Source organism: Cervus elaphus, chromosome 14, assembly GCF_910594005.1.
Source record: "Cervus elaphus chromosome 14, mCerEla1.1, whole genome shotgun sequence".
Lineage (NCBI taxonomy): Eukaryota > Metazoa > Chordata > Mammalia > Artiodactyla > Cervidae > Cervus > Cervus elaphus.
In genome coordinates this window covers 49,447,794-49,464,114 of record NC_057828.1, presented here as the reverse complement: position 1 = coordinate 49,464,114, position 16,321 = coordinate 49,447,794, and the positions used below count along the sequence as shown (strand labels likewise).

The following is a 16,321-nucleotide window of genomic DNA, read 5'->3' as shown; positions in this document are numbered from 1 at the left end:
AATAATTCCGACTCCAGCTGACCTGATCCCTGGAAGACATGACTCGGTCATGTGGTCAAAAGGATGGAGTTAAGGATCTTGAGATAGGATGGTTGTCCCAGACTCTCCAGGTTAAGTCCAGGGTCATCAGAGGGCCTCATGGGGAGGCAGGGGGATGAGAAGCAGAGCAGAGGCAGAGATCAGCACTGCCCTCCCCTCAGGTCAGGGCCAAGCGCACTCTCCCAGGGGCCACAAGCCACAGGCCACCTGACTGCCCTCAACCACGTCAGCCTCCAGGGAAACCAAGCTTATGCTGTGGACAGAAAACCTCTGACGAAGGTGAAAACAGCAGAAAACACAAAAACTGCCAAAAGAAAAAATGTGTAAAAGTTAAGTATTTTTGTAGTTTTTTTAAAAGATGTGAATAATACCAGTATACAAAAATATTACATACCAAACAATACAGTGTTTGTATAAAACTCAGTAAAAAAAGCATAATTTTATCATTTAAAAATAATTCATAAAATACATTTTGCTGAGAGCAAATCCTAACATCATAGACAGGGACGACTCCCGTGTGCCACAGAGAGAAAGCGGCCTGGGTTCACCCGGGCGCTCACATCTCCCACGGGACTGCTGTGCAGTCAGTACTGGCAGCAGCCTGACGGGACGGGACAGGACCACCATACACGGTCGGGGCGTGGAGACCCCCGATCCTTGGCCGAGTTCACGGAGCAGAGTCCTGGGACAGGAGCAGCTCCTGAGAACGGCGGGACAGCCCCGTCCTCTACTGGTAGATGACCTTCACACAAAAGGTCTCCTCGTTTTTGTCTTCGTGGTCGTTGATGTAAATCAGGATCTCCTCCTCCCCGGCTCTCTGACGGGACGCAAACCGCAGGCCGATGGTGTAGGTCTCACCTCCCCCGACCTGGAAAGAAATGTCGCCATACTCGTGCCCACCCCGCTGGCTCCACAGGCAAACACACACACACACGCCATACTCGTGTTCCCCACCCCCCCCCACCCGCCGGCTCCTCTCTCTTCCAGCAGCTTCCACATAGGCAAATTCACACACACACATACCCCAGGCTGGCAGGCTTCAGAAAACACAAGTACGTTCGGAACCCAACCTCCCATGTTACTGTCAAGCCCTCTCCCCCATAGCTGCTCTTCCCAAGTTCCTGGGAGACATGTCACTAAGCCCCCTCCCCTGATTGACAGACTGATCCACTCTGAGCCACTGCTCAGTTTCCCTAAAATAGCCACAGTGGATCAAGGCCTCACTTGCAAGACAATCTGGATGAAACTGCTATGAAACTGCCGAGGAGGTAGGGGCCTAGGTGTGGGGTCAGAGGCCCAGGCAGAGTTCAGCGGGGGTGCCCCTGGGGACTGCAGGCATCTCCCTGTTTCCCCCAGGACTTCCTGGAGCCCCTCCCCTGCCCCTGCAGGGTCCCGCCCCCGAGCAGCCCGCACCTGGAAGGCGTCCTCCTTGAACTGCAGCAAGTGGGGGTGATCGCTATGCAGGCGGTAGGCCCTCCGCGAGGGGTAGGGGTTGGTGTAGGTGATGCGCTTGTTGGCGCCCCTCCCGCCCCCCGCAGGCAGCTTGATCTCGAAGGCCTGCAGGGAGTGCAGGAGTTGGCCCCTGGCTGCTTCTCCGGCAGCTTCCCAAGCCTGCCCTGCGTTCGGGGCCCTTAGACGCTGGATGGCTCCATAAATACAGCAGACAAGCCGCCCGAGGTCCTGGCCGAGGAGGCTCACAGTTCAGAAGCCAACACCCCCCAGAACCCCAGCCACTGGGCAGGCCAGGTCAGGGGACCAGGTGACAATCAGGGGACACCCCACCCCAGCCGCGTGGCCCCGCACCCCACATCAGACCTTGGAGATGAGAGGCGGCCGGCAGGAGAGACACAGGAGCCATGAGGCCACCAGCTGGTGGGCGTCCACGTCGACCAGGTGGAGGTGCACGAAGCGGCTGCCCGGCCTGCGGGGCCTGACGCTCACATGTAAGTCCTGCACCCCGTGAGGGGGCAGCACGAACACACCTCTGGGGTCCGTCTTCCGGGGGACAGGGGAGAAGGGGGCAGGAGGTAAGGGCTTCACCCGAGGGAGCCCAATGGTTCGGGGCGACCACCTGTGCTGGGCGGGAAGCCCTCCAGTCTGTATGAAGTCAACCTTGCCACTGGCACCAGTACCAGCGGGGCACAGTCCATGTCCCCATCCTTGGGGTTTAGTCCCCTCCCCCACAGCAGGAACCCCTAAGTGCTGGAGCAGCCTCGGCAGAGAAGAGCTGAACCAGCCCAGCCTCGAGCGAGGCATCCGCATCATCCCATCATCGAGATGTACAACTGCGGCCACGCTGACTCCAGAGTCACAGTTAATTCTTCCCATGACATACAATATATACTCCCATAAATACGGTAATATATACTCCCAGCAATTCTACGAGTTGGCCCTTGGGGTCTGTAAATAAGTCAGTCATCCCACAAAGGCACATCTGGCAAAGGTGATGTGAACTAAGGCTCCATTGACTTTCAGGAACCCCCTGAGTCGAAGCGCCATTCCCATCCCCTCCCCAGGTGGGCAAGGATGGGAGGGCCCAGGGGACCTCCTCGAGACCCAACAGCCCCCACCCAAAGGCCATACCGTCAGCTCCTGGGGGTGTGAGCTGAAAGCCTGCACTCTCCTAACTGTCTGCGTCCCCCGGAGGACGAGAGCCAGGCGGGTCCTCTGGCCAGTGATACAGGAGACATCCACTCGCTGCAGCGAGTGCAGGTGGACCTGCCAGGTCTGGACAGGTGTTGCCAACCAGCGGTCTCTGTGGACAGAAGCCATTCACGGTCAGCGAAGACAGTACACTGACTGTTGGAGAGGAGCCCCAGGAGGCTGAGAAGGCGGCCAAGAGGGCAGGTGGGGCCCAGATGCTGTCACCCCCACAGCCCCCTTCCCTCTGAGGCTGAGGCTCTCAGGCAGGGCTGTGGCCTCTGGTGGCCTTTACCCTGAACAGAGACCCCAAATGTGTGGCAACATGGGCTTCTGCACACTTGCACCTGGGTCAGCAGAATCCCAAACCAGACCTAGAGCAAACCCCATGGACAGCATGGCATGGACAAGGATGTGGGCTCAGAGGTCACATGGGCCTGAGCCTGGGCTCTGCACCAGCCGTCTGGGGCCAGGGACACTGACCCTTGGTGGTAAATGGGCCTCAGGGACACCTGCCCACAAGTCATCATGAGGACAACACTCTTTAGCCACCACATGGCACCTCCAAGCCAGGCACTGACCCTCGGCTGGGGTGGGCACTCAGTGCAAGGGACACCCCCCAACCTTCCCCATTCCCAGACAGGCTGCAGCAAACCCTCCAGCTTGCCTGTACTGGTTCCAAAGGCTCTCAAGGCCTGGGAGATACGACCCACAGGGAGAGGGAAAGGGACTGAGGTCATTTCCCTGGGTCCTCAGGCATCACAGGAAACGACACCACCTTCCACCTCCCTGGGGAGCGGGGTAGGCACAACCACAGCCTGCATCCCTCAGACACGGGAGGGGCCACGGGGACAAGGCTGTCTGGCCATTCTGGCACGTGCTGCAGCAAAAGTGGCCTCCTGCCTGGGTCTGAAGCGTCCCACCAGCTGGTAATGCCAGCTGAGCAGAAGCTCCTTGCAAGACCTCAGCCAGTCTCAGCTCACGTGGCCAAACGCCTGACGGCCTCCTCATCACAAGTGTAGAAGCTGCAGGGCTGGCTACTTCCAGGGCCACCAGCGGTCCCCAGCCTGCCTCCTCACCACCACCCCCCCAACCCTCCACACTACCAGGGCCCACACACTCACACATAGATGATGACAAAGAAGTTCTTGACCTCCGGGCTAGGGCCACTGGCCACCTTCAGGAACACGTCACGGGGCTCCCCGGGGCCCTGTCGACAGGGGGGCGCATCACAGCAACACTGGGCTCCAACCCCAGCCCCCCAAGTCCCCAGGAAGCAAATGCAGGTGTGAACCAGGCCCCCTCCCCCAACACATTTTTAATTCTCTGTACTCGTCAGAATTCATTATTTTTGTCACTGCAAAAGAGAAAAATCCTTAACTTCTTGATTTCATATTGAGTTTAATAATTATATTCTGCAGGAGATTTTATCCCATTTCCTAACCAGTCATAACATAATTATGGCCGTTATCCTTGCACAATGGCAATTAATAAGTGCCTTAATTACCACTCACTTTATTCTGTTTGCCTCACACATTTTTTTTTTTAATTTAAATTCAGATAATCAGGGAACTGATCTGCTAGCAGGAAAAATGAAAACTCATTCATAAAACTCTCATGAGGATGTCAAAATAGCCCTTTAGCAGCTTAGAAACAAGCCACTTTGGTGAAAACCTAAAATGAAGAGGCTGCAGGACACCCGGGATGCAAACAGTAGGCAGGGCCTGGAGAGGGCAGGGCTACAGAACTTACCATATTCTGTGTCTCACAAATGATGTTCGGGTCACTACATCGAACATGGAGTGGGGGGTCCTCACTGGACGTCCCTACAGGGGCACCTGGAGGGGGGAATATGAAAGCAAATGTCTTTTCCCAAAAGCCAAGGCCCCCATAGGTGCTTAACAAAACCCACGAGGGGACACAGCTGTCTGCGTGAACACCAGCACTTCTTTCCCACCCAAGAGAGTAACCAAAGGAAGCAGGGCAGGTACCATGGAGCCAGGAGCCAAATACAAAGGCTCAGTTCTATTCTGAAGGCACCAGGGAGAAGCGAATCAGCAGGTGAAGCCCCAGGCCCAACACGGAGGGCAGCACAGAGCCTGACACCCAAGGCTGGAGATCTTCCCAGGGCTGTGGATTTCAGGATGGAATCTGAGGGCCACGGGCGCCCTGCCACTGAAGAGGATGTGAGAAGGTCACCGAGTCAAATGGTCAGGCAGGAGGCTATGCTGGGTCGTTTAAGAGCATCCCGAGTTGATGGAAGAAGAATACTTGTCACCCTCAGGGAGAAGCCTTTTCCACCTGCTGAACCTGCCACAGGCCGGCCGTGGGGAGAGTGGGACGTGCCTGGAAGCGTGTGCCAGGGCGGCAGGCGGATGGCCTTCTTCAGGAAGGTGAGCTCTGGGTGGTAGAAGCGGAAGACCTGGTCCACCACGTGGGGCTGCAGCTCCACAGTCAGGCAGAGCATGGCCAGGGGCTTGCCGCTGCCCGCGCGAAACAGGACCTGCCGGAGAGCGGGCAGCGCAGGGTCAGGACCCACACACGGGGTCTCAGGCAGCTGCGTGCATGGCACCTCTCTGGACAGACAGGGTGGAGGTCCCCGTAGGGTCTGCTCACCCCCAGGAGGTGGGAAGGGCAGGCAGAGTCAGACACACAGGGTCTGCAGTCGTGCGTCCCCACCCGAGGTGACCGGCCCAGCACAGGTTCTTACACACATGGACCACATACGGCTGCCGCTCCTGCCACTTCCTGGAGGGAAGGGAAGTGCTCAGTAGGCCAGTGAGAAAGGTCTGCAGCCCTGAATACCCCTCCGATACTCACACTGCCTGCATGTGCTGGGAAGTCATTCTAGAAGATCTAGACACTAACCCCACCAGGTCCTCATGGGCGAGAGCAGAGAACGTCCCCCAGATGGTAAAAAGAGGCTGTGCCTAAACCCAAATGGCTACAAATGCAAACTTTCTTTTTTTAAAAAAATGTTATTCACTAAAAAAAAATTTATGTGTCCAAGAGAGGTTCTAACTGGGGAAGATGATGGAGCCAGTGTCTTTATTCTGGAACTCGGCCGGCCCAGCGAGCTCTCGGGAGGCAGGATGGAGAGCGGCACATCGTCAACCCCAAAGTTGGACAACCTTCCCACATCGGCGCAAAGCTCAGGCCTCCAGACAGACCTTCCACATGGAAACGTCATTCTCCCACTTTGTGGGTTTTATTCTGAAACCTTTTATATGTGTAACTGGACACATTATAACTGGACAGCTACCCATGAGGCCACGTGGGCTTGAAACTGCCCCCACTCTGGGCCCCCAGCACTCGGCCGCCCTCTCCAGGGAGCCCTTCCTGAACTCATGGTCACTATCCCTTGTCTGTCTTCACCGTTCCCTCTGGGTCTTTAAGTGACTCCGTGTTGGCGCCACCTTTTTGGAGGGTCACCTGAAAGCCACTGCCCCATGCAGCTGTCCCCAAGTCTGTTGCCATGCCTTGTGTGTGCCCACCTGGCTTCATGATCCACTGGGAGGGGCGGCCCACCACTGCACCCACATTCCTGGCAGCTGCGCCCTGACACTCCTGCTGAAATTTCACTGCTATGCTGGGACCTTTAGCTCTACAATGACCGACTGTTTATTTAGAGCAAGGATCTGTTCAGAGGGATCAGGAGCAAGGGCACCCCAGTCATAATGAGCACACCCAGCACCAGACCTTAGTTTCTAAACACCATTCTCCACTAACAGGGACCTTAGATAACTGGCTGATCCAGACACGGAGCAGAAAGTCTAAGATGACTCAGGATGGAACATCTCATGTGCCAGGCACTGAGGAAGAGATCCAACAATGGCAGGGACCTGTCAAAAGGACACAGGGGCCAGCTCAAAGCAGAAGCCCCTGGTGGATGAGCAGTAAACAGAGAAAGACAGTGACAAATGACAACCTGCTGAACGAAACAAGAATTCATGCTCCAAAATGGTGACAAATAAACTACAGGAATGAATGGAGGGAGGCAAAGCTCTGCCTCACTTAGAACGTAGAAGGGACGATCGAATCCGAAAGTCACTGACAGCCAACCAAACATCACGCAAGAATCATCAGTGAAGAATTATTTTAAAAAGACTGTCTATATGTGCAAAACTGAGTCACTTTGCTGTAGAGCAGAGATTGGCACAACACTGTAAGTCGACTATACTTCAATTAAAAAAAAGAATCATCAGTGGATATGAAAACTAGCAGCGGAAGTTGCATGAGGAGCAAGATATTGACATAGTCTGAGTATCTCCTGACAAAATACATAGTCTGAGTATCTCCTGACAAAACTCAGATATTGACATAGTCTGAGGAGCTCCTGACAAAACACTATAGTTCTAATTATCATCTATAAAATACTTGTGAATTAATTTTACATTGAAGGAGCCTGGCAGACACCATCTTAACCAAGTTAGAGAGTTAAATTAACATCACTGGAAATAGAACAAATCAACATTGTGTCCCTCCCGATCAGAGGCTCTGAGAACACAGCATACCATCTGTGCTCGTCCAGCCCTGGATGCACAGCCTGAACCCACTGACTCTCGAACACCAGACAAACCAGACTGAGGGGCAGGTGGAAAAATTGGCCTTTGTGCATCCAAAGTACTAAGGTTGTGGAAGACCAGGAAAACTGGGTGGGACCACCCGATGCACCATGGGACCCCGGGTGGGTGAGGGGTCCAGGGTTGGGATATTTGGTAAAATGCAATCCAGGTCTATGACGAAATTGTATCAGTGTCAATTTTCTGATTTTCCAAGGCTGAGCACTAAAGAACTGATGATTTTGAATTGTGGTGTGGAGAAGACTCTTGAGAGTTCCTTGGACAACAAGGAGATCAAACCAGTCAATCCAAAGGAAGTCAACCCCGAATATTCACTGGAAAGACTGATGCTGAAGCTAAAGCTCCAATATTTTGGCCACCTGATGCAAAAAGCCAACTCACTAGAAAAGGCCGTGACACTGGGAAAGACTGAAGGCAAAAGGAGAAGGGGGCAGCAGAGGACAAGATGATTAGACAGCATCACCCACTCAATGGCCATGAGTTTGCGCAAACTCCAGGAGATAGTGAAGGACAAGGGAGCCTGGCATGCTGCAGTCCATGGGGTCGGACATGACTGAGTGACTGAACAACAACTGTGGTTGTGGAGTACAGAGTCCTTATTTTCAGGACATACGAGTTCTAAGTTTCAAGGAGCAACCAGGCATTTTGCCCATAACTTATTCTCAAAGTGCTCAGAATATATATATATATGTGTGGATAAATATAGACACAAAATGATAAGGTGAAGGTAAAATGTCAACAACTAGGAATGTGAGTAAATAGTACATGGCGATTCTTCACACTATTCTTATAACTGTTCTCTAAGTTTGAGATTATTTCAAACTAAAAAAGAAGGCACAAAAATAAATAATTTTTTTTTTTTAAAGGCAAAGGAGCTAACTTGAAAAGGATGGCCATGGCCAGAGACAGGACAGTTTAATGGCCACTGCCTACTACACAGCAAATATAAAACCACGAGTTCATAATGTGACTCCCCCAAAAAACTGACCATCCTTGAAGGTTCCTAGGGCACAACTCATTATTTTAAAAATTGATAAGTAAAGGGAAAGAATCCAACATTTACCCCAATCTTCTGGTGTAAGATATATTTCATGGTAACCAAACTGCTGACGGGGAAGCTCTTATTTATAGAAGAATCACAAGCAGTAAGTATAGGAACAATGAGCAAAGTGGAATTTCACCATTTTCCACCCTGATGGAATAATGGGTGTGGACAGTGGGCCTTTAGTGGACACATTAGCCACCAGGAATAGCCAGCTGCCTCGGCCTCTGCACATGAGGCCACAGTCAGCCCAGTGAGGCTGGCCCATGGTGGCCGGCCCTCGCCCAGTGACTCCAGGGACAGAGTGCCGAGGACAGTGGGCCCCGGCTTCCACAGACCAACCACAAAAGGATGAGTGAGTACAGAATGGACATCAGGCCATCCTGAGGATCTGCTGCTAACTTGGGGGCAGTGATGATGGCACAAAGCCAGGTTAAAAAATTAGTTCTCATCAGTTTAGAGATACATATGGAAGTAATTATGAGTAAACTCGTAAGGTGTCTGGGATTTGTTTTAAAACTGCAAATTCACGTAAGGAAAAATTAGCCTCTCAGATTTCATTTATAGCCCTAACTAAGAAGTTGACACATTCCTTAGACAAAGGCAAAGCTGTTGGCTCCATGTTTAAATAAAATACAGCAAATTTTCCTCGGTCATGGGTCATGGGCACAGGACTGCCCCTCAACATGGAGAATCAGGGATGCAAGGCTGCCAGGTTCTCAGTCTTGGAAATCTGTTCTCGGGGCAGGGGGTGGGGCAAAAGTATTCTTGTTTTTACTTTCATTTACTTTCAAAAGGCAATTTTTTTTTTGGAAAGTCACTCAGTCATGTCCAACTCTTTGAGACCCCATGGACTATACAATCCATGGAATTCTCCAGGCCAGAATACTGGAGTGGGTAGCCTATCCCTTCTCTGGGGGATCTTCCCAAGCCAGGAATCAAACTGGGGTCTCCTGCATTGCAGGTGGATCCTTTACCAACTGAGCTATCAGGGAAGGCCCTTCAAAAGGGCCTGGAGAAATCCACAGACTCTACAGTCCATTGGGTTGCAAAGAGTCACACACAACTGAGTGACTTTCAAAAAGCATTAGTCTACCAAAAAAAGAAAACAAAAACAAATTTCTATAAAACAACAGTTTCCCAGGTAACTAATAAGGACCTATTGTATCGCACAGGGAACTCAATACTCTATAATGACCTATATGGGAAAAGAATCTCACAAGAGTGGATATATGTAGATGTCTAACTGATCACTTTGCTGTCCATCTGAAACTAACACAACACTGTAAATCAACTGTACTCCAATAAAATTTAAAAAGAACACGACAGTGTACCAGGCTCCCCTTAGGACATCCTATATCAGCAGGCGTGTGATTGAGAAGTGCACCCTGCAAAGCCACCCCCAGAGATGGCAACGGGTGAGTCCTACTTCCCAGAAGTAACACACAGACACACACACACCACCCTGATTCTACACAACACGGGATGCTCTGTCAGGGTCAGAAGGCCCGTCTGACCCTGAGTGTGGGGGCTATGCGGTGCTGGCTACAGCGGACACTGGGGGCGGGATGCTGGCTTCCCACTAAGCAAGTCTCCAGGGAGGTGTTTCCATGCTAGACCTCTGCCTGGAGCCCATACCAGCATCTGGCTGAAGCTGCCACTGCCCTGTTAGGACACGTAATGTCCACCTCCATGGGCCCTGCCTCACCCCCACCCTAGACCTCTCCCCTCCAGGAGGTGCAGAGAAGGGCACAGGGCCCTGAGAAACAAACCACAGAACCCATGACACCCTTCACCCTCCACTCAGAGGACCCCTGGCCGGCACTGCCAGACCTCAGACCATCCAGACGGGAGGCTTACTGTCCTCTGCCCCTTACCTTGGCGTGTTTGGTGGGCATCGTGCTGGACTTACGAGGTGACCCAGCATCTGTGTCCTTCTCTGATCTCAGCTCAGCAGAGGCCTGTGAGAAACCATGAGCCCCCGGGGTCATGAGACGGAGGCCCAGGGTGACAGGTACTTCTTCCCACCTGTAGGACAGTCTACCTGTAGGACTTTCTACCTGTAGGACCTTCTACCTGAAGGACTTTCTACCTGTAGGAACGGCTGCCACCCTGAGTCCATGGCCTCAGGGGCCCCTTTATTCTCCCAGTGACCCAACCCCTGGCAGCTGCTGTTATTAACCAACCTCCACACCCCAAAGAGGAAGCGGGGCATGCTGAGAGCTGTAAGGGGGATCAGAGCCCATAACCCAGCTCTGCTCAAAGCCAGAGCCCTGACACCTTCACTACAGTTCAGACAACCTCTTGCCCCAAAAGTGCATCCAAAAAGCCTGTATTGAAAACTGTGAGCCCCTCACGCTCATCTCAGTGGTGAGCACTGCCTTGCAGAGCCGACCTCACAGGGTCAGAATGGAACACGCCCACGGTATCTGCCCCATCACAGCATGTGCTCTGCTCACACCCCGACAAGAAACCGCCAGATGTCTGCAGTTCATGTTGGGGAGCAAGCAGCAGTGACGAGACAGTAGAAAACCCTAGAAAGTTTCAACCTGCCAGCTCCTCTGAGATTCAAGAAAGGCTCTTCTACGAAATTAGGAAAGAGGATGAAGAGGAGGCAGTCCAGCTTTCCTGAGCGCTGAGTGACCCGTCAGGGCTGCTGGATCACAGCACAGATGCTGGGCATGGGGTGGGTGGTGGGGGCACAGGTGAGACAGTGACAGCCAAGAGCTAACCGTCTCCCACCACACGGAATGAGGCCCCCACCTCCCACGTTACTTGGCAAGTGGGCTTTCCCAGGTGCCAGGCCAGCCCCTTGGCATGAGAAGACTGGCCTTCCTCACCTGTGCCGTAGCCTGTGGGCCCACAGAGAAAGTCTGGAACTTGAAGGGGATATGGGCAGTCTCCCGGGGTCGCAGGAAGAGTTGGGGGGCCAGGTTGCCCCGCAGGTGGAACATGTCCTCCTCCAGTGGCGTGTGCAAGTCAGCTATGTCCTTGAAGTACCGCCACTCCTGACCATCCAGGATGAGGCTAGAGGGAGGGAGGGGTGGGGTAAATGCCCCCACCCACTCAGACCTGGTGGCTGGGACCCTCGAGGACAAAACCAGCTCAGCTTTCGGTTGGAGCTGAGGGCAAAGGCTGGGGGCCTCACAGGGTGCCCGCAATCCCACCTGAGCTCGGGGTTGTCTATCTCGATGGTCACCGTGTGCTGCGCGTTGTGGGGGTTCCTCAGGGCAAACTCGAAGAATTCGGCAGCGCCCAGCGCGGCGTGGATGGTGTGCTGCGTGGTGATGGCCATGCTCAGCGCGCTGGCGATGCTCTCCGCCTTCGTGCGCTCACGGTAGGCGGCAATGACCTGCAGGTCTCGGGCGTGCTGGGCATGGAGGCTCTGCTGGGCCTGCAGATACAGGGACCGAGGGGGCCATGGTCCCGAGGCTCGACACAGCTCAGGGACTGTTTTCTGGCCACCTCCCCTTCTCCACCCCAAATGCCAGACTCCTTTGGCATCAATACCACCTCCTCCTTGGACTCGGGGTCGGGTGGGACTGGCTGCCTCAGACCCAGGATCTGGGGAGGTGCCATGTGCCGGGGAGGCCACGAGGGCCTCTAAACACAGAGGAGGCCTGGACAGCTGAATGCCTTCAGACTCTGACACAGAAGGTAAGGACCAAATTTGACTTCTGACTTAAATTAGTTTGGATATTGACTTCCCTGTGTCCAACACTCTGGCCTTTCCCCAGGAGGAGATTGACGCTGAGCCATGTGTCTCCCAGGGGCTTTGAAAAGAGGAGTGCAGTAGTGCTGACACTTGAGACCTCCCTACGTGGGCATTTTCTGACCAGAGCTTCTCTATGGAATGGAACCTCTGCCAAGCTGGGCTGGACACCACAGCCAGACCTAATTCAGGGTAAGAAACAAACAGAGCTGGGCTTTTCAACCTGGACTTGAGACAGAGGGCTGTTCCGGCCTGTCTCCAAGTGGAGGGGACACAGCCTATACTGCCCACCAGTTAGAAGCCCCAGGACGAGGGCTCTGGGGGACAGGCCCCGTGAAGATGGGCGCAGGGCTGGCCCATCTTCAGACTGACCGCCCAGGTGAGCACAGCGACGGCCACTCCCCGGTTCACTGTAGGCCAGGTGGGTAAAGCCACAGACAGAGACAGTGTGGCCCAGAGCATAAGGTGCCCACACTGTTCCAGGTCAGGGGGAAGGGCTGGCAAGAAGGATGGACCTGCCTGTGGGGTCTGGCACCACCTGCAGCTGCCTGGCACCCAGCTCAGTCTCATACACACATGAGCCAATCCTCCAGTATTAGCTTTATAACTGGTGAAGTGAAAAGTGAAAGTGTTAGTCACTCAGTCGTGTCCAAGTTTTTGCAACCCCATGGACTGTAGCTCACCAGGCTCCTCTGCCCGTGGAATTCTCCAGGCAAGAATACTGGAGTGGGTTGCCATTTCCTTCTCCAGGGGATCTTCCTGACCCAGGGATTGAACCTGGGTCTCCTACACTGCAGGCAGATTCTTTACCATCTGAGTCATTGGGTATGCCGAGAGCCATCAGTAAAACAGAGGCAATGTCTTGGTCTTTTTCTGCCATAGTTCTGTCTTATTTCTTAATTCAGAACCCACGCAGGCAAAGGTGATGACACGTATTGGACGCCTCTGACTCCCAGAGGCAGCAGTTGGTACTGTGGCCCCAAGACTGGTCCAGAGGTGGGCACGCCACCCACCAGCACATGGACACTCGTGAACCACATGCTGGAATTTCTGGAAAGTAAAGCCCTCTCTTCCGTGGCACTTGGCATAGTCTGACAACATGGAACATGGGACTAGTGCCACCAATTTGCTAGTGTGAGGGGCAATCCTGAGATGCCAGGGAGACGGGGCAGTGACCAATCGCAGTCACTAGGGCAGCCGCTGACCTGGGCATTGGACACAGGGTAAGCTGAGTGCCCCTCACATGGAAGCTGTGGCTGCCCCAGGGCCTGCCAGAGGTTCTGACTCTGCACTCCTGGCCCCAGGCCAACCACCTCCCCCCAGAAGCCGGAGACCCACAGCCTTGAGTCTGACCATCAGGGAAAGAAAGCTGCACCCCTAGCTGTCTCCTGACTGTCCTCACATGACCCCCAGCTCCTGGGGTCCATGGAACCACATGATTCCATGCGCTACACATGAGCAGGGTCAGCCAGGACACCGTGCCTGCCGACTCTTCCCGAGGACCCACTGACTTCACAGAACTTCCATCTCTGCTTCAAAGATGAGAATCTTTCCAGAAAGCTCTGGAAGAGAGAGAGACTACCGTATATTTGATAAATCAGGTTACTTTCACCTCAAAATTCTCCAGGGCTATGAACCCAGGAAATCATCACAATTTAGCAGAAAATTTTCTTATATTTGGAAATCCAGTTACTTCCAAATTTACTGCTGTATTCAAAACAAGGGTTCTGAGCTGTTGATTTTCTCTATCAGAACATATCAAATAAGAGGAAACCAGCCAAATTAATCATAATAATGATGTTGCTAACAACAGCACTGGCAGTTGTCGGGCGGAGGACCTGCTGTGCGTGTGGCCAGCCACCCAGAGGCTGGGACCCCTGGCATCCCCGGGGTAGCAGCTGATCGGCCCTCAGAGGCTGCACAGGAGGCAGTGGCCTGGATGCCCTGTGGCCCGGAAGGAGGCCTGCCCCCAGCCCAGCCCTGGGTCAGCCTCCCCTCAAGGCATCCTCACAGCCATAGCTCTGTTCCGCAGCAGCAGGACTCTGCCGCACTTGGCTCCCATGGCCCACCGGTTGTCTGGGCCCCACCCAGCCATGTCCCCTCTCACATCCCCTCCTGCTGTGCTCCACGCCCTTTCTCCCCACAACCAACTCAGGGTGGTTACTTGTCCACCTGTGGGCACCGGGTGAGGGCCAGGCATGGCAACTCTGCTTGTGTCCACCAGGCCACGGGCACAGGCCTGGCTGGAGAAGGCTGTCATCTGTTCAGACACCCATCTGCCTCGATGTAGAGGCCCCTAGGGCCCCTGTGGGCTCCTCATCCCATAAACTCATAAGGTACAACCATGTTCTCCTGTTTCTTAGCTGCAAAATACTATAGGGTCTTACTTAGATTTTTAGTCCAAAGTGGGAATTCTGATCATCACGGTTGTTCTGACACCTGTGATAAAAAGTCCTCATGACTTTGCTCCCCAAACCTGGGGAACCCTCAGAATCCCTCTCAGAGCTGTTTTAAAAGTTTAGGCTCCAAGGACCCCACCCCGCACCAGAAATTGATTAGAATGGAGCCCAGGAATTGGTTTTTATTCAAAGTACCGCCATAATTCTGGCTTGAAAACCTCCCCTGATGGCTTAGAAGTCGAATCTCTCATGTTCTATAATGAGGACGCAGAAGGAACAGGGTGGCTCCTGCAATGTTCCAGTGAACCCGCCCGCTCCTGCTGGGAGACCAGGGACCCAGACTCACCAGCACGCCCAGCCCACGGCGGCCCAGCTCTGATCCACACTCCCGCAGTCGCACGGCCCTCATGCGCTCCAGCTTGCGCCTGCGGACGGCATCCCCCTCTTGACCGACGCCCTGGGGCCCCCGGGCTCCCGGTCTCGGGGGTGTGAAGAGCAGGGCAGCCAGTCCGCTGTCCACGTCGGCCAGCTTCTGGGCTTGGACCACATTTTTCACGGCTGGAAGGTTCAAAGAGAGGGTCGGAGGTTAAAGGGCAGAGTTTACGCTGTCTAAGCAGCCAGGGCTCCATGCCTAGCAGAACACTTCGCCCAGCGAGGGAGCCCAGAAAGCACCCAGCTTCTTGTGAACCCTAGGGTGCTGACATGGGTGGAAATGGTGCATCCTGCCCTGGTCGGCATCCTTCCCTTCTCCAGCTTCTCACATAGAGGGGATTCGGTCTCGGTCCCGGGACACAAATGTATGAATCCCCCTAGGTGATCATCTAGGAAAAATCTCAGTGTTGCAGAAGCTCACGCCCTCAGGATGCCCCAGGGCCATGACCCTGCTCACCCCCAGTCCCTCCAGCAAGCACCCTCGACACCCAGCATCACTCTGAGCTCTCAGGCACACGGTCCCGGCAGGTCCTCAAGCTCACCTGGGTGGGGGTGTCACAAGCCCCGAGTTCAGATCAGGAACTGGGGGCTCTGAGGAGTCCTGTCCCTCAGCCTGAGGTCCCTGGACAGCATGGTGGGTGAAGACTGGCCCACCCTGCCTCGTACCCCAAGTCCTCTGCCCTGCACCTGCTTCCTCTGACTGGTGGAGTCTCCCGAGCCCTGTCTCCTCTGGGGGTTCTACTGGAACCCTGGACCCAAAGGGAAGTGGTGCAGCCGACAAACAGAAGCCGCAGCAGGCAGGCCAGGCCCCTGTAGGCAGGAGAGCTGCACTGCCTTCCTCCCGCCCGCGGTGCTCCCGGGACACGTGCACATGGCATGAGCCACATCACAAGCTGACACACAGACTCCTGGGCAATCACTACACCAGGCACAGGCGAGCAGGTGAGCGGGAGCCCCCGACGGGGAACTGGGTACTTCCTCCAGGCACTCCCAGAATCACAGGATGTAACCTCTAGCCTGAACTCCGCTGGCCGGGCGCCCACTCCCCGTCCTCGTGTGTCTCCACCTCCTGTTGCAGCGCTCCACATCCTCCCTCAGTAGAGACGAGCACTATTTCCAGGTTCTGGGTGCCATGAGATGGTGCAGACGTCTCACACCGTCATCCCAAAAGAACACTTGTCCTGTGTCTGGGGTTTAACTCCACAGGGATAGGAGCTCCAATCTGGATCAGGCTCGAGCAGCCCGAGGCCCACAGTCCCACGAGGAGGAGGCAGGGTGGGAGATGAACAAGGATGGGGGTGATCGATCAGCTCGTGTGTTCAGACTGCATCACCCCGATAATCACTTTCCCGGTTCCAATGAAACCAGAAATGAAATTCAGCATGACCATGCGGGACCACATTGCTGAAGCCAGGAAGCACCTTGTAAAGCTCAGCACAACTTCCTGCTTTCAGAACCTTGCCAGGGGGTGGAC

General features: G+C 54.3%; 1 protein-coding gene across 10 annotated transcripts in view; it reads right to left on the bottom strand.

The window, feature by feature from the left end:
* Positions 1-356: 356 nt before the first annotated feature.
* The window catches only part of NPHP4 (nephrocystin 4), a 138,126-nt gene continuing 122,161 nt past the window's right edge, over positions 357-16,321 (bottom strand). For 8 of the 10 annotated variants that reach the window (XM_043923291.1, XM_043923296.1, XM_043923297.1 and 5 more), the window contains 11 exons: positions 14,762-14,973; positions 11,472-11,698; positions 11,145-11,331; positions 10,182-10,265; positions 5,026-5,182; positions 4,432-4,517; positions 3,804-3,889; positions 2,623-2,794; positions 1,855-2,034; positions 1,453-1,719; positions 357-907 (listed from right to left, as the gene is read on the bottom strand). In XM_043923291.1, the coding sequence (XP_043779226.1) occupies positions 767-907; positions 1,453-1,719; positions 1,855-2,034; positions 2,623-2,794; positions 3,804-3,889; positions 4,432-4,517; positions 5,026-5,182; positions 10,182-10,265; positions 11,145-11,331; positions 11,472-11,698; positions 14,762-14,973 (1,799 nt within the window). In that variant the 3' untranslated portion in view covers positions 357-766. The remainder of the gene's footprint in view (positions 908-1,452; positions 1,720-1,854; positions 2,035-2,622; positions 2,795-3,803; positions 3,890-4,431; positions 4,518-5,025; positions 5,183-10,181; positions 10,266-11,144; positions 11,332-11,471; positions 11,699-14,761; positions 14,974-16,321) is intronic. The other 2 variants (XM_043923295.1, XM_043923293.1) reach the window with 2 other exon arrangements.